Here is a 22,522-nt window from a genome sequence, read left to right as displayed (position 1 = left end):
GGTGTTGATGCAAAGCCTGGATGAGGCACTTGGTGCCATGGTCTGGTTGATTGGCCAGGGCTGGGTGCTAGGTTGGACTGGATGAGCTTGGAGGTCTTTTCCAATCTGTTTGATTCTATGATTCTGTGACCACTGACAAATGCCATACCAAACCAAACCAACATGAAAATACACACACACACACACAAAACCCCAAACCAAACGCTAACACCACCTCCAAAACCTGAAATAGGGAAGAATATTTCCTCATCCATGCTAGAAACAAATCCAACCCCTTGCTGACCTGCTGGGTTTTTTTCTGCAATCACGAACCACGGATGGCTCCGTAAGTGCCATTCTACCCACTGAGTCAACACAGAACTAATATTACAGCAGTAAAGATTATGTTTAATTATACTGGCTGCAATTAAAGCACATAGAATTACAGTAGTAATTCTAATTTCTTACACCTGGTAATTTAAAGAGGGACTTATCTTTCCCAGTTCAAAAATTAGGTGCCTCGTTTAAGTGAATTGCCCTTAGTACTTAATGGATAAAGAGAGGTATCTCCAAGGTATGATTCACCTCCTGTCTCTTGGAATGATATAAATGGTGTCCTGGATGGTGATGTCTCACTTCTACATGAGGCATGAAATAGGTTCTGCATCAGTCCAGGAACCTTTAATTCCTACCGAGCCTTCCTGGACTTTTGACTGGATAGGGCTGGGTGCTAGGTTGGACTGGATGATCTTGGAGGTCTCTTCCAACCTGGTTGATTCTATGATTCTATGATTCAACATGGGATCTCCTTGCATTGATGGTCTCATGTGTTCAAGAAAAGGTGTTCAAGAAAAGCCTGGCTGAGGCACTTAGTGCCATGGTCTGGTTGATTGGACAGGGCTGGGTGCTAGGTTGGACTGGATGAGCTTGGAAGTCTCTTCCTATCTGGTTGATTCTCTGATTCTGTGTCTGTGTTTTCCATAGGCATGGCCAGAACCTGCCTTGACTTTTAGTTCTTTCATAACATGAGTTTGAATTTTGGTGCCCAGCTATCCAAAACTCAAACACAAAGTCTCATGGATTTCAGTGAAGACCCAAGTGTACAACATCCACCCCAGCAATTAAAGTTGATGATGTTTTCACGTTGTACCATCCGTGAAAGACTTTGCACACATTTCCTCCCTGTGTTAGTTTGAGGCAAAATGGAATCTTTTAATGAGAGAAAATAAATGACAGGCTGTGAAAAGAGTAGTGATGTCTGCTTCACTCATAGGCTTGCTAAGATGTATAAAAACAAGAACACAAACATAGATAAGAGAGTGTGTGTGTCTCTGTCAGTGCCTGTGCATTTTCCCTGGGTCTTTACTCTATAACCCAACTAATTCTGCTTATAGCCCCCTTGGCTGATCCTCCAAACTCACCTTGACCATGAGGCATACTCTGGGATAAGGTAGAGGGGTGGAAAGAAAGTGGAAGGGTGGTTGGGAGCCCCTCCTGGGCACTCTGGTTTCTGGGAGGGCTGTTGTGTTTCTGTATCACTTTTAACTTGTCTATTTCTGTCTATAGCTGTAAATGTTGTAACTAACTTCTTGTACATTGTGCTAAGCTGTGAGCATAAAGCTTCATTGCTTAGCCTCCAGCTGGCTGAGTCTAGTCTGAGCGAGTTCATAAGAGTCAGGGGGCAGGGAACTCCTAAACCATCACACTCCCACCCTTGCACACAGACACATCCCTATACACATGTCAAGCTCCTGGTTTGCTGTGGCACTTTTTTAAAGTGTAGGCCAGCTCCAGAGGGTTGTAAAGCTCTTGATTCTGTTGAGTATCTCTGTGAGGTTTTAGACTCAGGCTGATCATGCAGCTTTACAAACCAAAGGCAAAGGGCAAAGAGAACTTTACCATCTTCAGAGATGATGAATCTGAACAGCGCAGGACACTTGACAAAGACGATTTCACCCACACTTGCAGGTTTCCAGCATGTAATGTTGTCCCACATTCCTGGGCAACCTATAGAAGGAGGGGAAAAAAATAACATGAATACATTAATAGTGGACATCCCTTCCTTTCTCAGTGCTGGTATTGCACTTTATAGTTGTTTCTGCCATCTGTAAGTAAGTACTTGCTTAGAATAACAAACAGTATCATGTTCTAACAACATTGGAACCATAGAATGGCTTAGGTTGGAAGGGACCTCAAAGATCATCCAGTTCCAACCCCCTGCCATAGGCAGGGACACCTCCCACTAGAACAGGTTGCTCAAGGACTCATCCAACCTGGCCTTGATCACCTTCAGGGAGGGAGCAGCCACAGCCTCCCTGGGCAACCTGTGCCAGTGTCTCACCACCCTCACTGGAAAGTACTTCCTAACATCTACTTTCAATCTCTCCTCTGCCAGTTTAAACCCATTGCTACTCATCCTGTCATTACAAGACCTTGTCAATAGTCCCTCCCCAGCCTTCCTGTAGGCCTCCTTCAGATACTGGAAAGCCACTCCAAGGTCTCCTCAAGGCTTTCTCTTCTCTAAGCTGAAGAGCTCCAACTCTTGTAGTCTGCCCTCATAGCAGAGCTGCTGCAGCCCTCTGAGCATCTTGGTGGCCTCCTCTGGACTGGCTCCAACAATTCAATGTCCTTCTTGTGTTGGGGGCTCCAGAACTGCACACAGTACCCCAGGTAGGGTCTCAGGAGAGCAGAGTAAAAAGGCAGAATCCCCTCCCTTGCCCTGCTCACCACCCAGTCTGGACTTATGCTTGAGATTGCACTGACCCAGGTGCGGGACCTTACACTTGGCCTTCTTGAATTTCATGAGGTTGGCCTGGGCACACCTCTCCAGCTATCCAGATCCCTTTGGATGGATCCCTTCCCTCTAGTAAGTCAGTTGAGCCACAGAGTTTAGTGCCACCTGCAAACTTACTGAGGATGCACTCGATTCCTCTGTCCATTTCACTGACCTTGCTCTGCAATAAAATAGTTTTCCCATACCAGGATTAAAGAGTCCTAATTAAAATCTAGTAGAATGAGAAATGTACCCAGGCCTGATAGAATTTGTTCTAATAATATTCTATGGAATATTTTCTAATAAGCTTCCTCTGCAAGAAAATAATTTGCCTACATAGGAATAGCATTAGCTGTGTGGTTGCACTGCACAATGATCACCAGACTCTACCCTCACAGAGCAAGACACTTCTTCATCCCAGTTAAAGCACTCCAACAGATACCAGAAGCAAGTTTTCACTTGAACATAAAATCTGTTGCCATTTTTCCATCTTTCAGGATCTTTATGCATCACATCCTTGATTGAACTTCTGTGCATTTCTGTTTGCACTGATTTTTGACAGAGGTACTGGCACAATTTGGAATGTGACCCAGGGAGAGGGCTGGAAGCTGAGAACCAGATTCTGTTTTGTCCTACAGGCAGTACTGTGGATATGTAAGGGAAGCTGACCTCTTTTGTGCTGTTTAGCTCCTTTTAGACTTACTGAGAACAAAAATGTTCTGTAATTCTGTGGACCATCATCTTGATAGCTCAGAAACCTCCAAGACTTATCCAGTATGCAGAGTCATAGAATCATTCAGGGTTGGAAGGGACCACAAGGAGCAGACAGTTCCAACTACCCTGCCTTGCCCAGGGACACCCTACCCTAGATCAGGCTGGCCACAGCCTCAGCCAGCCTGGCCTCAAACACCTCCAGCCATGGGGCCTCAACCACCTCCCTGGGCAAACCATTCCAGCCTCTCACCACTTTCTCAACTTTCCTACTAATGATGGAAGAAAAGAGTTAGTGGCTGAATCTCAAATGACAATCATCAGCCTCAGCAGAAAAAAAGTCAAACTAAATTTAAATATCTTGGAATGTGACCCAGGGAGAGAGCTGGAAACAGAACCAGATTCTGCTTCATCCTACAGGCAGTACTGTGGATATCTAAGGGAAGCTGACCTCTTTTGTGCTGTTTAGCTCCTTTTAGACTTACTGAGAATGAAACCATCCTGTAACTCTGTGGGCCATCATCTTGATAGCTCATAAACCTCCAAGACTTATCCAGTATGCAAAATCAATCATAGAATCATTCAGGGTTGGAAGAGACCACAAGGAGCAGACAGTTCCAACTCCCCTGCCATGCCCAGGGACACCCTACCCTAGAGCAGGCTGCCCACAGCCTCCTCCAGCCTGGCCTTAAACACCTCCAGCCATGGGTCCTCAGCCACCTCACTGGGCTACCCATTCCAGCCTCTCACCACTCTCTCAACTTTCCTACTAATGTTGGGAGAAAAGAGCTAGTGATGGAATCTCAAATGAGAATCATCTTCTACTCCACCAGGAAAATAAAGACAAATAGATTTATATATCTCTGCTATTTATATACATTTGATGCTGAAATCAAGAACACAATCCTGTCAGATGTTAAAAGCCACCAGCTCCATGATTTTCTAAGTGGTTTGCTGTTCATGTGCTGTCTCCTTGACTATGTGCCAAGACAAATAAGATCTTCAGTAAAATCAGATAAGACTTGGACATGTTGTGCTTTCAGACTGGCACTAGTACAATCTAATGAGGTATGGGTGGTCAAATTATAAAAGCAGTGTGGGTTTTATCCACTCTGGTGGTAGTAGCAGGTTTCCATCACTGAGGAATGAGTGTTCACAGGACTGGAATTGTATTTTCCCCACCGGTTTCAGTGGCAGGGAATCAAGCCTTGTGTTTTCTCACAAGAATATAACCCAGATTGCTGCCAAGTGTGGTGGCAAAGGCAGTTCTGAATGAGGAAGTGTGCCAAGGGTTATGTCAGCATCAAGCAACACTGTTAAGATGTTACTAAGATGATATATGCCAAGCAGCTGGTAAATCATAGAATCATAGAATCATCAACCAGGTTGGAAGAGACCTCCAAGATCAAAGCATTCTTTCAAATTAAAGGATGCACTGTCAGATTACATCATTTAAATTAAAAGCCAAATACACTTCTTATTCTATTAGAATAAGAAGTTGCCAAACTCACAATAATCCAGTACTGATGCAGGAATTCTCATTAAATCACCACAGCAGCTAGAAAAGTCCTTTACATTTTCCCCTTCTCCTTTCCTCTTTCCACTCTTACCCAAAATTGTTGCCTTTGCCAGATGAGGATTTCTTTGTATGAGTGCAGTGTTCACTAGAAGATCTCCAAAAGGCTCAAAGACTTCAGTTTGAAAAGCTCTGTGATGCAGTTAGGATGCAAAAGGTGGAAATAAGCATCACGTTGAGCACCTTTGGATGTTATTGTCTTTGATAGCTGCTCCCTGCCCATGCAGTGGGGACTGTATTGACCATGTAAATCTGAAGACATGTAGTGAGAAGTTTATAGTTCACTGATGTATGGCACTCTGTACAGATATGCAAATATCCATGGTAATGAGACATTTGCTTGCAAGAGGTGCTAGAGATAATCAAAGTGGCTAATGAGATCTTCTGAGAGCCACCTGCTAGCCTTGCTCGCTTAAACTCAATGTGTTTGACAGGAATAGGGAAAGCTTTCTTATTTCTCATCATTACTTCAACATCAGCTGTCTTCCAGGCACTGGAATAGCAACAGGAACTGCAACCAGACCTAGGGAAATGCAAGGAAATCCTCACTCTGCAGAAAAGAAACCACAGCTGCTGGATAAATAAATACTTCATAGCAGTGTGCTTTAGATTTTGTTCTAGCAGGTGTCTGCTTTGGTGGTAGTGCCATGCAGAGCTGAAAAACAGCCCCATTTGAAAGAAGACATTGTGAGTTCATTGTGCTAGAAAGCACTGGTGTGCTGACATGGGAAGAGAGGGAGAGAGAAACAGCAAGTCAGTCATTTGCCTTAGTTACTGAGACAGGTGATGGAGAGAGATTGACACAAAACCACTCTCAGTGAGAAGGGTGCCTGATCCTGCATGGAAAAGTTCATCTGAACTGACCAGTTTAGAAGAGCAAAGCAAAGGATGACAAAGAATTTCAATGGAGTAAGGACCAGCATGAGTCACGTTTGTGACCCATGGTAGAGGCAGTAACTCCTGCTGGGTGAAGCCTGCCCGTGGAAATCAGAGGGACTTGGGCGTGAAGCTGCACGGTGGGGTTCTGCTCTGGCACTGGTGCTGTGTCTCCACTGCCATGGGACAGTGGCTAGATCTAAAGCAAGATTTCAGGCAGTCTTATGGCTGACCTTCACCAAGTGAAGCGGGGAGTGGACCTCACTTCAAATCCACTAAGAGCAGAGGTTGTTGTCTGCCTCCAGCCTGCAGCTACTATGGCAGCAGACCTGTGTAAAAACTGTCTGGTTTTGTCCAGCTTGCATCCTGTTTTCTCATGGCATTCCTAATGAAATGCTCCCATGCCTGGAGCACAGCCCTGTGAGGAGAGGCTGAGGGAGCTGGGGGTGTGCAGCCCGCAGAAGAGGAGGCTCAGGGCAGAGCTCATTGCTGTCTATAACTACCTGAAGGGAGGCTGTAGCCAGGTGGGGTTGGGCTCTTCTGCCAGGCAAGCAGCAACAGAAGAAGGGCACACAGTCTCAAGCTGTGGCAGGGGAGGTCTAGGCTGGATGTTAGGAGGAAGTTGTTGTCAAAGAGAGTGATTGGCATTGGAATGGGCTGCCCAGGGAGGTGGTGGGGTCGCCATCTGTGGAGGTGTTGAAGCAAAGCCTGGATGAGGCACTTAGTGCTATAATTGATTGTCCAGGGCTGGGTGCTAGGTTGGACTGGATGATCTTGGAGGTCTCTTTCAGCCTGGTTGATTCTATGATTCTATGTTTCTATGAAATGTTAATTTCTTTATGCTTCATGTATGGAAATAAAGGCTTGGGATGAAAACCCAGCCCTTTGGCTTACAGCATTCAGCTTGATTTTCAATTCCTCCCCTCACTTATTAGTTTAAAATATCACCTTCAAGGTCATGTTGCCTTCAGAAGAGTAATATCAAAGGAAACATAATGTTGCAAGTCAGCATATTAAACTGAATTATGTGATGTACAATAACTTTTAAAGGGCATGCTACACTTAAAACCTTTCAGGAAGAGGGGGAGTATGAGAGAGGAGCTCTCTGTTCTTTCATAAATCTAGGTAAATAGCAAAATAAAGAGAGGTTTAAGCACAGCCTGGGTTTGGGGTCTAGGTTTTCAGAAGTAATTGACATTTCAAAGCAAAGGTGTCTTATAGGAGCTCCTGTAGGTGTTTCAAATTAGACAACATACTCATAAACCTGTCAGATTCAAAAGCCTCTTTTGAAAGTCCAGGTCATAAGAGAGCAGAAAAGAATCATCATCTGAGATTTCAGAGTAAGTTACTAAAGGGGGGAAAATCAGTAAAGGAAGGCATTCTCTGTTGGAAAAGGGAAAACTTCATCATGCCAAGATAAAATAAAAGCTATTCCTTCCTTAAAATGTCTTATCTACAAAGCCAGCATGAAAGACTTTGTGCAAGGGAAAGCTGAGCAGCAAAATAGTGAAAGTTTCCTTTTTCTTTCCCAGTTCTGCTTCTCATAGGTTTTAGAAATCTCTGAGCAGAGCCTGTTTGTTCTTTCAGTGCATGTCCTCCGGATCAGCTGTTGCACTAAGCATTTGCTCCTCTCTCCGAGTTTCATAGAAATTCATAGACAATTCATAGAATTCTCTTCAACCAGGTTGGAAGAGACCTCCAAGCTCATCCAGGCCAACCTAGCACTCAGCCCTGGCCAATCAACCAGACCATGGCACTAAGTACCCCAGCCAGGCTTGGCTTCAACACCTCCAGGGACAGCAATTCCACCACCTCCCTGGGCAGCCCATTCCAATGCCAATCACTCTCTCTGACAACAACTTCCTCCTAACATCCAGCCTAGACCTCCCCTGGTGCACAGCTTGAGACTGTGTCCCCTTGTTCTGTTGATGCTTGCCTGGCAGAAAAGCCCAACCTCACCTGGCTACAGCCTCCCTTCAGGTAGTTGTAGACAGCAACAAGACCACCCCTGAGCCTCCTCTTCTCCAAGACAAAGAACCCAGAGATGCACCTTGCATTTCCTGCCATGTTATCCATTCACCTTAAGGACATAAATAAACATTATGCATGTAAATCTGAGCTAAGGTCTTCTGTGTTTCCTTTACAGTGCCTGAAGGAAAACAGGCACCTCAGGAGGGCACTTCTAAAGGGTTTGTAAGATGAATTATCCTCCGGAGATGCATATTTTCTTCCCCTGATTACAAAAGGCACCAGAAGAAAGTCTAATCTTAGACTTAGACCAGATGGAATCAGAGCAGAGGAATTCCACATGCACAGCCCAAGTGTCTGAGTTTAGGGCTCTATGTGGAGAAAAATAAACTGTGGGCAAACTCACAGGCAGCTGGCTCACCTTAATATTTTCCATTAACTTTCCCTAAATAGCTGCTGCCCCTGCTATAAAGTCAGGCAACTCTGGATTATGTCTGCTTAGGAGCTATTGTTTATGTGATAATGATTCTCTAAGCCATGATAGCATCTCCACTATCAGTAAAATGGGTTGTGTTAGGGAATGACATTGTCAGCGATGTAAGAGGTTCTGCATGCAGCACTGCTTTCCAAGAGCTATTTAAAACATCAATGCAATCAGTGTGTCCAGCAGATCTAGCGAGGTGCTCCTCCTCCTCTACTCTGCCCTGCTGAGACCTCATCTTGAGTACTGCCTTCAGTTTTGGGCTCCTCAGTTGAAGAGGGACAGGGATCTGCTGGAGAGGGTCCAGTGGAGAGCAATGAGGATGATGAGGGGACTGGAGGGCATGGCTTATGAGGAGAGGCTGAGGGACCTGGGGCTGCTTAGTCTGGAGAAGAGAAGACTGAGAGGGGATTTGATCAATGTTTGTAAACATCTGAGGGCTGGGGGTCAGGACAGGGGGGACAGGCTCTGCTCACTGCTCCCTGGGATAGGACAAGCAGCAATGGGTGTAAGTTGCAGCACAGGAGGTTCCAGCTCAACACAAGGGGGAACTTCTTTACTGTAAGGGTCCCAGAGCACTGGCACAGGCTGCCCAGAGAGGTTGTGGAGTCTCCTCCTCTGAAGACTTTCAAGGCCTGTCTGGATGTGTTCCTCTGTGATCTGTGCTAGATTGTGTGGCCCTACTCTGGCAGAGGGTTGGACTGGATGATGTCCTTGGGTCCCTTCCAACCCCTGACATCCTGTGACCCTGTGACCCTGTAATTTATGGAAGGAAACCCTGGGAAAAGAATAATTTGAGACATTTCACTTCTTATGTACCATACTAATCCCAAATTATACTTAAACCTAAAACTGAAAGAAAGAGAATCAGTGGTTTTGTTTTTGTCTTGGAGTGAAACAGTGAGCTTTATAGCATAACAGTAGAAAAAGATGAGCTGAAGATAGAAGGCTTCATCTCTGAAAAGGTGATGTGTGTACTTTGCCTTTGTCAAACATGAATTGTGTATTTTAGATCTGGGAGCTAGCCTTTTTTACCAAGTTCACCAGAGAGGGTTTCATTTCGTTTGGATATTCAAGCACTTCTGGTTCACCTTCCAGCTGCTTTAGAAATGAACCAAACAAATCATAAATTAGAAACCCATCCTCTTATTTTCTGTGTCCATGGGGAAAATGGTAGATTCAATACACGTAAAAGTGACTGTTTTGACTCAGAGCTGCAAACATTCAACTGTTAGAACTACTGTAGGAGGGACACTGAGGTGCTGGAGTGGGGCAGAGAAGGGCAAAGAGGCTGGGGAGAGGTCTGGCAAACCTGACCTGTAAGGAGCAGCTGAGGGAGCTGGGGGTGTTTAGTCTGGAGAAGAGGAGGCTGAGAGGGGACCTTATTGCCCTCTACAGCTACCTCAGAAGAGGTTGTAGTGAGGCTGGAGCTGGCCTCTTCTCCCAAATGACTAATGATAGGACAAGAGGAAATGGCCTCAAGTTGCATCAGGGCAGGTTCAGGTTGGCTGTTGGGAGGAAGTTCTTTCCTGAGCAGGTGGTCAGGCACTGGAACAGGCTGCCCAGGGAGGTGGTGGAGTCACCATCCCTGGAGGTGTTTAAAAGGAGAGTGGATGTGGTGCTTGAGGCTATGGTCTGGTGATGAAGGTTGCTGGGATGAAGGTTGGACTGGCTGATGCTGGTGGTCCTTTCCAGCCACAGCTATCCATAGTGATGAGATGTGGTGCTGAGGGCTTTGGGTTAGTCAAGGACTTGTCAGTATGAAACTAATGATTAGATTTGATGATCTTGAAGGTCTTTTCCAATCTAAGCAATTCTGTGCTTCTGTGATACTCTCCTTAAAGAGGGTGAAAGGTTTTTGGCTATGTCTCATGTGAAAACACCTCAAAAGCAAAGCTTAACACTCATTTCCCCCCTTGTATATATATATGGCAAGGAGCTGCTTTTAAATGATAGGAGCTGTTATCTAGAATCACGAAGGTACAAATGTTTTTTCTTCCTTTAAAGCTGTACAATTCTTTACAAACACTCTAAGCTCACACTTATTGCTGGTTTCTGTTTTGTTGCCTGCCAAGAAAACCACCAGAATCCTTTAAGTGCTGGCAACCAAGTGGCCTTAGGTGAGCTTTGGAGAGTTTGAAAGGGAAACTTCAGTTTGGCAAAACGTTTGGGCCTAATTTTACAGGAGAGGAATGATCTGATCATCTGGGAAATGGAGAGGTTGAGTTTGTAAAGCTCTTTTTTTCCTTTAAGCCATAATTACAAAAGGATTGGTTATTTATCTGTGAGAAAGTCACCACTTTGCTGCTTTGGAGGCAGAGAAACTCTGAAATTACTCTAAAGACTGGGAGATTTTATTCCAACACTGCTGGAGGACAGAATGACACTTACAAGCTGCCAGACCCTGAGTCAGTGCCAAGCTCACCAGCTGTGGATAATTTGGCATCACTCAAGACATGGGCTATGTGAGCTCATGGTGTACTGCTGGAAGCAGCCTTGCCTGGCAGCAGCTGGAACCCCTCACATCTTTTATTGCTGGTGGCAGTGAAACAACCATTATTGTCCTACTCCACCACCATGCAACTGTGACTCACTTCTCTTCTTTCTAGGGAGAAGAAGAGCTCATGGGCTATTCTTTATCAAGTCTATCTTCTGTTAGTTCTCCAAGCTGAGAGAGAGGAGGAAAGGGAAGCTGTTCCACCAGTGCCTAGAAGGCTTTACATATGTCACAGTATCACAGTATCACCAAGGTTGGAAGAGACCTCACAGATCATCAAGTCCAACCCTTTACCACAGAGCTCAAGGCCAGACCATGGCACCAAGTGCCACGTCCAGTCCTGCCTTGAACAGCTCCAGGGACGGCGACTCCACCACCTCCCCGAGCAGCCCATTCCAGTGTCCAATGACTCTCTCAGTGAAGAACTTTCTCCTCACCTCCAGCCTAAATCTCCCCTGGCGCAGCCTGAGGCTGTGTCCTCTTGTTCTGGTGCTGGCCACCTGAGAGAAGAGAGCAACCTCCTCCTGGCCACAACCTCCCCTCAGGTAGTTGCAGACAGCAATGAGGTCTCCCCTGAACCTCCTCTTCTCCAGGCTAACCAATCCCAGCTCCCTCAGCCTCTCCTCATAGGGCTGTGCTCAAGGCCTCTCCCCAGCCTTGTTGCCCTTCTCTGGACATGCTCAAGCATCTCAATGTCCCTCCTAAACTGAGGGGCCCAGAACTGAACACAGCACTCAAGGTGTGGTCTACCCAGTGCAGAGTACAGGGGCAGAATGACCTCCCTACTCCTGCTGGCCACACCATTCCTGATGCAGGCCAGGATGCCACTGGCCCTCTTGGCCACTTGGGCACACTGCTGGCTCATGTGTTAATGTTCCTCACAGCAAACCATGGCTTTCAAGTAGGGCTGTAGGTGAAGAATCTTTCCAAGTTAAACAGTTCTTTACCACTTTTGCCACCCATGGAGAGTAGAAATATTTGGCCCATTAGGCCTGCAAACCTGCAGGCTTGGAAATCCCTGGGGTCCTTTGAGAGAGCCACCAGTGACATCCAGACCAGCCCCTCTCAGACCATATCAGCAGTCAACTTCCTGGGTGCCTCCCAGACTGAGGGCCGCTAGGAATTTTAGGCTCTCCCCTGCCACTGTGAGGGCAGCATCATCCCACTCATGGAAAAAGTGCTTGGGATATTTCTGAGTGTGGCAGCTCTGCCACTCACCTTGGGATCAAGCTGCATGGACATACAATGCTGGATGTTGCCTGCAGCATCAGAAGGCTGCTTCTGCAGAGGAATCATTGCCCAATGTCTATCTCACCTCTGTGTAAGACCTGCTGTTCCCTTAATCTGCTCAGCCTGATTGATAGTGGGGCAAAGCTGTCTTTTTAGCTTAGCCTTTTCCAGTTCCTAACTTCCTAAATAACTAAATGTATCTATAATATATATTTTTTTGGAAGAAATTCCCAATCAAACTGAATCTGTCAATAAACTACACTGATTTTTGTCTGTAGTTTGGGGGGCAGGGTTCCAGGAAAATAAAATAATTCTATGTGTATAATTCCTGACTCTGCCATGTTAATTCCCTGCCTCCAAGATATCTGTGAAGAAGATGCCTGCAAAGTTGCCTAGGATAATGAGTTGTCATAGTGTGATGGTTTGGGGGTTACCCCGCCCCCCCACACTTTTGTATTTGCCCCAGCTAACTCAGACGGACCCTGGGAATATAGATGAAGCAATTTATTTACAGCTAGCAGAATTTACAAGCAGCTATTTACAATATATACAGTTATATACAATTATATACAGAAATATACAAAGGATAAACAATACAAAAGCACAACTCCCCTCCCAGAAACCTGAGTCCCCAGGAGGGGCTCTCAAACCACCCCAACACCTCCCCCCGGCCCTCTCAACCTTACCCCAGTTCTCAGGAAGAAAAGAGATGCAGCCAAGAGGTTAGGGAGCAAGGTTAGTAGGAGCAGGGTTAATGAGATGTGACCAGGTCTAAGGCAAAAGCAAGAGTGAGAAACAAAATGGAGAATGTTTTCTTCTTCTTCCCAGAGTTCTCAGAGTAACTGTGAGAGAAGTAGACACAATTGTTTTTCATTTCACTGCCCGTTATCTAGTTCTGTTACCAAAACATTCCAGCTTGCTTCAAACTAGCACACATAGACACAGAGAAAATAGATGTTGTTTTCAGTGTGCCTTTTTGGTGTTCTGGACTCTGCATTCCTTTGAGAATGGAGAGAGGATTTAGTTGCACAGAGGATGAGAGGAAGATAGAGTGATAGATCTCTTGAGCTTTGAGGTCTCCCAATTTAAGGCTTTGAATCTGTTCTGCCATGAAACAAACAAACAAACAAAACCAACAAAAAACAGAATGAAATAAATGAAAACCTATATAGGATTAACACTCCAGGGGGGCGTAACCCTGAACCTGACCTTAGGGGTCTTGGCCCCTCACCAGGGGTGGGCCACACTCCAGGTGATGGTTAGCCCACTCCCCCCACTTCCTGTCCTATAAAACAGGTAGAGGCAAAGGAAGCCCCTCTGTTTTACAGGTAGAGGCAAAGGAAGCCCCTCTGTTTTACAGGTAGAGGCAAAGGAAGCCCCTCTGTTTTACAGGTAGAGGCAAAGGAAGCCCCTCTGTTTTACAGGTAGAGGCAAAGGAAGCCCCTCTGTTTTACAGGTAGAGGCAAAGGAAGCCCCTCTGTTTTACAGGTAGAGGCAAAGGAAGCCCCTCTGTTTTACAGGACAGGAAGTGGGGGGAGTGGGCTAACCATCACCTGGAGTGTGGCCCACCCCTGGGGAGGGGCCAAGACCCCTAGGGTCAGGTTCAGGGTTACGCCCCCCTGCAGTGTTAACCCTATACAAAACCTCATCCCTAACATATTCCTCTGATTTAGAATCGTAGAATCAAGCAGGTTGGAAGAGAGCTCCAAGATCATCCAGTTCAAACTAGCACTCAGCCCTAGACAAACAACCAGACCATGGCACTAAGTGCCTCAGCCAGGCTTTGCTCAAACACCTCCAGGGACGGCAACTCCACCACCTCCCTGGGCAGCCCATTCCAATGCCAATCACTCTCTCTGACAACAACTTCCTCCTAACATCCAGCCTAGACCTCCCCTGCCACAACTTGAGACTGTCTCCTTGCTCTATTGCTGGTTGTCTGGCAGAAGAGCTGTGCTAGTTTGAAGCAAGCTGGAATGTTTTGGTAACAGAACTAGATAACAGGCAGTGGAATGAAAAACATGGTGTCAACTTCTCTCACAGTCTCGCTGAGAACTCTGGGAAGAAGAAAGACTTCTTCTCCATTTTGTCTCTTACTCTTGCTTTTGCCTTAGACCTGGTCACATCTCATTAACCCTGCTCCTACTAACCCTGCTCCCTAACCTCTTGGCTGCACCTCTCTTCTTCCTGAGAACTGGGGTAAGGTTGAGAGGGCCGGGGGGAGGTGTTGGGGTGATTTGAGAGCCCCTCCAGGGGACTCAGGTTTCTGGGAGGGGAGTTGTGCTTTTGTATTGTTTATCCTTTGTATATTTCTGTATATAATTGTATATAACTGTATATATTGTAAATAGCTGCTTGTAAATTCTGCTAGCTGTAAATAAATTGCTTCATCTATATTCCCAGGGTCCGTCTGAGTTAGCTGGGGCAAATTCAAAAGTGTGGGGGGGCGGGGTAACCCCCAAACCATCACAAGAGCCCAACCCCACCTGGATACAGCCTCCCTTCAGGGAGTTGTAGACAGCAATGAGGTCTGCCCTGAGCCTCCTCTGCTGCAGGCTGCACACCCCCAGCTCCCTCAGCCTCTCCTCACAGGGTTTGTGTTCCAGGCCCCTCACCAGCTTCATTGCCCTTCTCTGGACACATTCCCGTACCTCAACATCTCTCTTGAATGGAGGAGCCTAGAACTGGACCCAGCACTCAAGGTGCGTCCTGGCCAGTGATGAGTACAGGGAAAGAAGAACCTCCTTTGTCCTGCTGCCCACACTGCTGCTGAGCCAGGCCAGGATGCCATTGGCTCTCCTGTTAGTTTCTAGCTAATTTCACAACAGCTTTGAAGTGGGGTTAAAATGAGACACAAACCTTGGAAGAGTCTTTGGATAAGAGGTTACAATTCAATGTTAAAAAAATCTCAGTGGGGTAGAAGAGGATTCTCAATGGGACTTCTTGATGGAAAGCCTGAGGTCAGCCATTGCCTAGTCAATAATATCTTCAAGGATTTTGATTTGTTTCTTAAAGGATAAAGGGACAAAACAAACCAGAGAGACATTAAACAGCTGAAAATATGAACTGACCTCGTGTCTGGATGGCTGATAATTTCAGAAGGCATGTTAAATTCTTTTAAACACATCTATTAAGCTCCCCCAAAGGAATTTGCAAATTCTATTATATTAGCTTTCATTGTAGCTCTGTGGAGAAGAAGATTTTCTGCTCTTTTTACAACTGGAAAACAAAAGAAAACAAACCAAATGGTGATGCTAAAAGCTGAAGACTCTCCAGAGCAAGAGTTTTATGAGACCTCAGAAGCAAGCTGCCCCTTCATATTCAGACTCCTGCCCTCCTCACTTTCTTGCTGTTCTATTGTTTATAAATAGAGTTATGTTAGTGGAGCAGTCAGGTCTGTAGTAGACAGTAACTCACAACAGATCTTGGGCCAAATGCATTCCTGATGCCAGTGTGGATACTCTTGAGAGGTATTTATTCCTTGTTTACTCCTCCAAATCTTCTGGGAATGAGAAATATCTGAATTAAATCACTTAATTTCTTCCAGTGTGTAAATTCCATCATCTGTCCTGGAAATTGTTCAATAGTGAGGCAATTGATTCCTTCCTGGAGCCTTATTAGAGCCTTTATGACTTGGTGATGGAGGCAAAGGAAATAAATACATTGTAAAAAGGCAGTTCAGGCTCTGTAAAGAGGCATGTTAGCACATTTCACCTGCCCAGGCATTAATACAGAAGCTGCATGTTGCTTTTGGAGTAACTGACAGAAATATCCTATTCAGTGTCTTTACTCATGATCTGGACCAGGGGATTGAGTCCAGCATCAGTAAGTTTGCAGATGACACCAAGCTAGGAGCAAGTCTGGATCTGCTGGAGGGTAGGAGAGCCCTGCAGAGAGACCTTGACAGGCTGGATGGGTGGGCAGAGGCCAATGGGATGAGATTTAATGAGGTTAAGCGAGGGGTTCTATACTTTCGCCACAAGAGCGCCAAGCAGTGCTACAGGCTGGGGCCAGAGTGGCTGAGAGCAGCCAGGAAGAAAGGGACATGAGGTTGCTGGTAGCTAGTAGCTGAACGTGATCCAGCAGTGTGCCCAGGTGGCCAAGAGAGCCAATGGCATCCTGGGCTGGATCAGCAACACTGTGGCCAGTAGGACAAGGGAGGTTCTTCTGCCCCTGTACTCAGCACTGCTCAGGCCACAGCTTGAATGCTGTGTCCAGTTCTGGGTTCCTCAATTCAAGAGAGTTGTTGAGGTGCTGGAAGGTGTCCAGAGAAGGGCAGCAAGGCTGGGGAGGGGCCTGGAGCACAGCCCTGTGAGGAGAGGCTGAGGGAGCTGAGGGTGTGCAGCCTGCAGAAGAGGAGGCTCAGGGCAGAGCTCATTGCTGTCTGCAGCTACCTGAAGGGAGGCTGTAGCCAGGTGGGGTTGGGCTCTGCTGCCAGGCAAGCAGCAACAGAAGAAGGGGACACAGTCTCAAGTTGTGCCAGGGGAGGTCTAGGCTGGATGTTGTTAGGAAGCTGTTGTCAGAGAGAGTGATTGGCATTGGAATGGGCTGCCCAGGGAGGTGGTGGAGTCACCATCCCTGGAGGTGTTCAAGCCAAGCCTGGATGAGGCACTTAGTGCCGTGGTCTGGTTGATTGGCCAGGGTTGGGTGCCAGTTTGGACTGGCTGAGCTTGGAGGTCTCTTCAAACTTGGTTGATTCCATGAATCTATGATTTTGATTCTAAATCTTGAAGCAAAGGTGCAGTTTAAAACCAGGGTCAGTTTGACAAAGCCTGTCTCCTGCTTCATGCTGAACTTGTCTAACTTTGCCTGCAGCACATAAATAGAGCAGAATAAATAAGACTGCAAAAATAGATGCAGCTCTACCTCACACATGTGAGAAATCTTGATCAGTATGTGAGAAACTAAAGGAAGTTATTTTACTGTTCAGTGAGTTCCCATCTACTAGATGTCTTCCTCTCAAAAACAAAGATATATAACTTGGTATGGACAAGTCTCAACCTGAGGTTGGTGAAAAGACAGTGTGAGAAGTATTAATAGAGAAAAAGGGAGGTAGAGTGCATGATGAAAAAGGACAAGGAGGTATTAGTGAAGCAGAGAGTGTGGCCACGATCATTCTCTTTGTAATGAGCAGTGGAGACTTTCCTTTCTGGAAATTTGGGGTTGTTTTTTTTTGTGCAGAGAAACATGGAGAAGAAATAGAATGGGATTGAACCACTAATGTCATCACATCCAGAGCAGAACTGTCACCAGCAAGCAACCTCAGTCCAGAAGACTAAGGGGAGATAAAGCAGTGGCTCTGCTGTATTCGCTAAGAAAAGGATTATAAACTCTTTGCACTGAGTAGAATCACAGAATCATAGAATCAACCAGGTTGGAAGAGACCTCCAAGATCATCCAGTCCAACCTAGCACCCTGCCCTATCCAATCAACCAGACCATGGCACTAAGTGCCTCATCCAGTCTTTTCTTGAAGACCCCCAGGGATGGTGCCTCCACCACCTCCCTGGGCAGCCCATTCCAATGCCAATCACTCTCTCTGTGAAGAACTTCTTCCTAACATCCTGAATCTGGTCCTAAAACACCTCCAGGGAGGGAGCAGCCTCACCATCCCTGAGCAACCTTCAGTGCATTTGAATTAATTACTAACCAAAACAAAAAGTACCAACCAACCACCACCACTAAACACACAAATTCCCAAACTTACTAACCACCCCCTCTCACTTCACACCCCCTCCCCAAAAGCCATACAATCTAGAACACAAAATAGTACCTATGTATTATGGAGGAAGAGAAAATCTTCTCCATGGGACGTGAAATATGCAGCTAAACTCTTTGAGATTGTGAATCCATCTTGGGTGAGACTCAGTTTGCATATTGAGAGACCTGAATTGAAATGTTTTAATGTGCAAGTGGAATGTAAATCTCACTATCTATCAAGGGTACAAAGAGTCTTGGGAGACCAGGCAGTTAATTTAGCCAATAAATTCAGTATCTAACATCCAGTGATGTAATTCTTCCCCAGGGAGGCCATTCCCCCTAAACACAGAGCCCATTGCAGGTCTCTGTATTGAAACTTGAGCTGAACGTTCCAGCTGCATTCAATGAGACTTGAGGTTGCAGATGGACAGCAGCAGAGCAGAATTCCTTCTGGAAAACGATGAGGAGCCATTCCTGGTGCTGCCAGAACTCCCACCACGGGGTGGGGAATTGCTGCTCTCAGTTTGGTGGTGTTTAAAGGTTATCAAAGCTTCAAAAATGTGATGTGTTAGTGGAGTCTTCAGAAAACAGACTGGTGGTAACTAGATATATATATATATATATATATAGTTTATCTATACAGTTACAATGTGCCATATTACTTAGTTATGCAGGAACTACTTTATTATTTCATAGAATCATAGAATCAAGCAGGTTGGAAGAGAGCTCCAACATCATCCAGTCTAACCTAGCACCCAGCTCTGTTCAATCAACCAGACCATGGCACTAAGTGCCCCAGCCAGGCTTTGCTTCAACACCTCCAGGGATGGTGACTCCACCACCTCCCTGGGCAGCCCATTCCAATGCCAATCACTCTCTCTGACAACAACTTCCTCCTAACATACAGCCTAGACCTCCCCTGGCACAGCTTGAGACTGTGTCCCCTTCTCCTGTTGCTGCTTGCCTGGCAGAAGAGCCCAACCCCACCTGGCTACAGCCTCCCTGCAGGGAGCTGCAGACAGCAATGAGCTCTGCCCTGAGCCTCCTCTGCTGCAGGCTGCACACCCCCAGCTCCCTCAGCCTCTCCTCACAGGGCTGTGCTCCAGGCCCCAGCCTTGCTGCCCTTCTCTGGCCACCTTCCAGCACCTCAACATCTCTCTGCAATTGAGGAGTCCAGAACTGGACACAGCACTCAAGGTGTGGCCTGAGCAGTGTTGAGCACAGGGGCAGAAGAACCTCCCTTGTCCTGCTGGCCACAGTGTTGCTGATCTAGGCCAGGATGCCACTGGCTCTCTTGGCTACCTGGGCACACTGCTGGCTCATGTTCATCTACTATCTACCTGTCAGTATGATAATGTATTATATTATATTACTATATAGGGTAACTGAAGTTACTGTGGTCCTGTACTTGTCACTGGTGAGTCTGCAGCTCAAATACTGGGTTCATTTTTGACCACTCACTACAATAAGGACTCTGAAGTGTGGAAGCTTGTCCAAGGAAGGGCAATGAAGCTGGTGAAAGTCTTATGAGGAGCAGCTGGAGGAAATGGGATTGTTTAGTCTGGATAAAAGGAGGCTGAGGGGAGACCTTCTTGCTCTATATAACCCCCTGAAAGAAGGTTATATTGAGGTAAGGATTGGTCTCTTCTACAAAGCAACAAGCAATAAGACAACAGGAAAAAAAGCCTCAAGTTGTGCCAAGGGAGGTTTAGTTTGGATATTTGGAAAATCCTTCTCCTCTAGAAGTGTTACCAAGCTTCTGAACAGGCTGCTCAAGGCAGTGGTGGAGTCACCATCACTGGGAGAGATTTAAGAAGCTCTTACATGTAGTGCTGAGAGACATGGTTTAGTGGTGACCTTCAATTCTCTCAGTTTGATTTGACAATGCTAAAGGTATGTCATCTGTCAAAAATATTGTATTAAAGATAGCTTGATTTTGGGTTGGTTTGGGTTTTTTGTTGATTTGGAGGAGCCTACACATCCACTTTAAGCAAACATTTGACTTACAGCCAGGTAATGTGAGATTAATTTCACCTTCAGTGTGGTATTGCTGAAGTATTCCTGCACCACAGAATAATCTACTGTGTAGAAAATGAAAGTTCCTCAATCTAGGAACCATAACAACAGCACAGGCCAAACTCATTTCTTTTTCTAGTCTAGCACTCAAAATTCACTCTAGAAGGGAGTATTTCAACATGTTGAGCTTTATGACCCCCAAAATAAAACACATCAGTAGAGTTCTTCCTTGCTTCACTTATTTTACACAAAACTGATAGAGCTTTCCTTTTTATCCTTTTGTGTTCCTCCTATTTCACAGGAGGAATTTAGGGGAGGAACTGTTCCTTTTCTTACCCTTCCTTTCACCAGGAGCAAGTTACCATGCCCTGTCTGAGCAAACAGTGCTGGCTGGCAGCTCATGGTCAAAGCCAAGTGTCTTCCTTTCCCCATCCTCACCTTCCCTTGTCCAAAACAAACAATCAAAAAGCTCTAAAAGATATTGGATATTGAGTTTCTGCTTCCCTGCTCTTCCAGTGATGGAAGAGGCCAGGATGTTCAGCAGACCTGCAGGGTTGCCTCTGATTTCTAAATCTCTTTAGCATCATTTGCCATTGGAATGGGCTGCCCAGGGAGGTGATGGAGTCACCATCCCTGGAGGTGTTCAAGAAAAGACTGGATGAGGCACTTGGTGCCATCATCTGGTTGACTGAATAGGGCTGGGGGATAGGTTGGCCTGGATGATCTTGGAGGTCTCTTCCAACCTGCTTGATTCTATCATTCTATCATTCTATGATCCATTGTAATTTCCAGTGAAGGAACAGTTTAAGTGTCTAGTGAAGCAGAAACATGAACCATGTGAAAAAATAGACTTAGTAAGGGCTCAGGGAGCTGAGATTTTAGGTGCTGATATTTTAGGTGTTATTACACATGTAATTTGCTTTGCACATCTGCTCTTTAAGGTAGGCAAAACTTAATTATCTCATTTTAGTCATAGCAAGAGGGGGGCATACAGATATTTTTCTCCTGCTTAGCAAATAGAGTAGTTAATTACTTGCTGTAGTACTGTAGAAGATGATTTAAGTTACTGCTCTTCAGTTCTGTAGAAGATGATTTAAGTTACTGTTCTTCAGTTTTATTTTGCAGAGGAAAAATCAATAGGAAGAACCTGTCAGGAGTCCAAATTCTTACACTTATTCAGTCACATGTATTATTGAGTAGGCAGTTTCCTGTAATGAAGTTCTTGGCTTAAGTTTCTAAAGTATATTAAAAGTAGCTCACAATAAGATGAAACAAGAAATGAAATTGTACAGTTGGGCAATGTTAGTCACTGGCCATCTATGTGAGAATATCAGGGCTTGAGGTCTCAGAAGGAAAAAAAAAGTCAGGGTAAAGAACAAGCTAAGAACCTGGTAAGAGGCCTGGAGCACAGCCCTGGGAGGAGGGGCTGAGGGAGCTGGAGTTGTTTAGCCTGGAGAAGAGGAGGTTCAGGGTAGACCTCATTGATGTCTACAACTACCTGAAGGGAGACTGTAGCCAGGTGGGGTTGGGCTCTTCCGCCAGGCAAGCAGCAACAGAACAAGGGGACACAGCCTCAAGTTGTGCTGGGGGATGTCTAGGCTGGATGTTAGGAGGAAGTTGTTGTCAGAGAGAGTGATTGGCATTGGAATGGGCTGCCAAGGAGTTGCCATCCCTGGAGGTGTTGAAGCAAAGCCTGAATGATGCACTCAGTGCCATGGTTTAGTTGATTGGTCAGGGCTGGGTACTAGGTTGGACTGGATGATCTTGGAGGTTTCTTCCAACCTGGTTGATTCTAAGACATTCTTGAGTCTTTGATCTAGTAACACTTGCTCCATGACTAGAACTTTCCAAGTGATCTTGCAGTACATGCAGAGGCCAATAGAGTCTATATATACAAAATACAGTAAGTGAGAATGCTCCTCCAGCCAGTACACTGGTGGAAGGAAGAAATTAAGAGCATACAGCAAATCTTCCCATTGATGTTACAAGTGGAGTTTGTTCTAAGCACTTCTAGTTCACATCACATTTACTCTTGTCCCTAAGTATAGGCAAACATTCCTACTAACAAAGCAAGCAGTAACTGGCAAACATGCTTTCCAGAGTGGGATTGAGCTCACCCAGTGTCAACATCTGTATTTTAATAGTCCTCAGAAGCTTTGCAGGAGTAGGCAAAAAAGTAGGTAGCCCTAAAGAACATCTCCCAAAGCAGACATTTGAAATAGAATTGATGAATCATCACCTTGTAAAAGCAAACTTTTGTCCATTGATTGTGAAGGCAGCTTCAGGAGAACAGCTGAGATAAACACAACTGCTTCCATGAGAGAAACTCCACCTTGTCTCACTACTAAGAAAACCCTGATATTGATCTCATCATCACATCAAGTACAGAAGGATGACCATAGAAGACCAAACAATATTGTGTTCATAGCAATCCCACAAAAATCCTGTTACATCCCAAAAACCAAGGCCAAACCAGTTTACTCCCCTGGCTGTGCCACTGCCAAACCAGTTAAATCTACCTTAAACATGAGATAGAATGAAGGACTGAGTACAAACAAGTCAAAACCAGTAGGACCTTTTGTGATGTGTGGGCACTGTCTTTGCCACACCTTGCATGTCCACCTCATGCAGGTGATGGACTGAGCAAGCACAGCATCCAAGTGCAGGGGAGTCTGATCATGTTTCTCTGCAGCAGGTGCCAGGCTGGAGCATGATT

At 45.7% G+C, this 22,522-nt stretch overlaps 1 protein-coding gene across 9 annotated transcripts in view; it reads right to left on the bottom strand.

Moving 5' to 3' along the window:
• Nucleotides 1–22,522, bottom strand: part of ADCYAP1R1 (ADCYAP receptor type I) — a 184,759-nt gene that overhangs the window by 69,553 nt on the left and 92,684 nt on the right. For all 9 annotated transcript variants that reach the window (XM_064162372.1, XM_064162374.1, XM_064162373.1 and 6 more), the window contains exon 4: nucleotides 1,879–1,986. In XM_064162372.1, the coding sequence (XP_064018442.1) occupies nucleotides 1,879–1,986 (108 nt within the window). The remainder of the gene's footprint in view (nucleotides 1–1,878; nucleotides 1,987–22,522) is intronic.

Source organism: Pogoniulus pusillus, chromosome 23, assembly GCF_015220805.1.
Source record: "Pogoniulus pusillus isolate bPogPus1 chromosome 23, bPogPus1.pri, whole genome shotgun sequence".
NCBI lineage: Eukaryota > Metazoa > Chordata > Aves > Piciformes > Lybiidae > Pogoniulus > Pogoniulus pusillus.
Note: the sequence above shows the minus strand (reverse complement) of the source record. Positions and strands in the feature narration are given on the sequence as shown.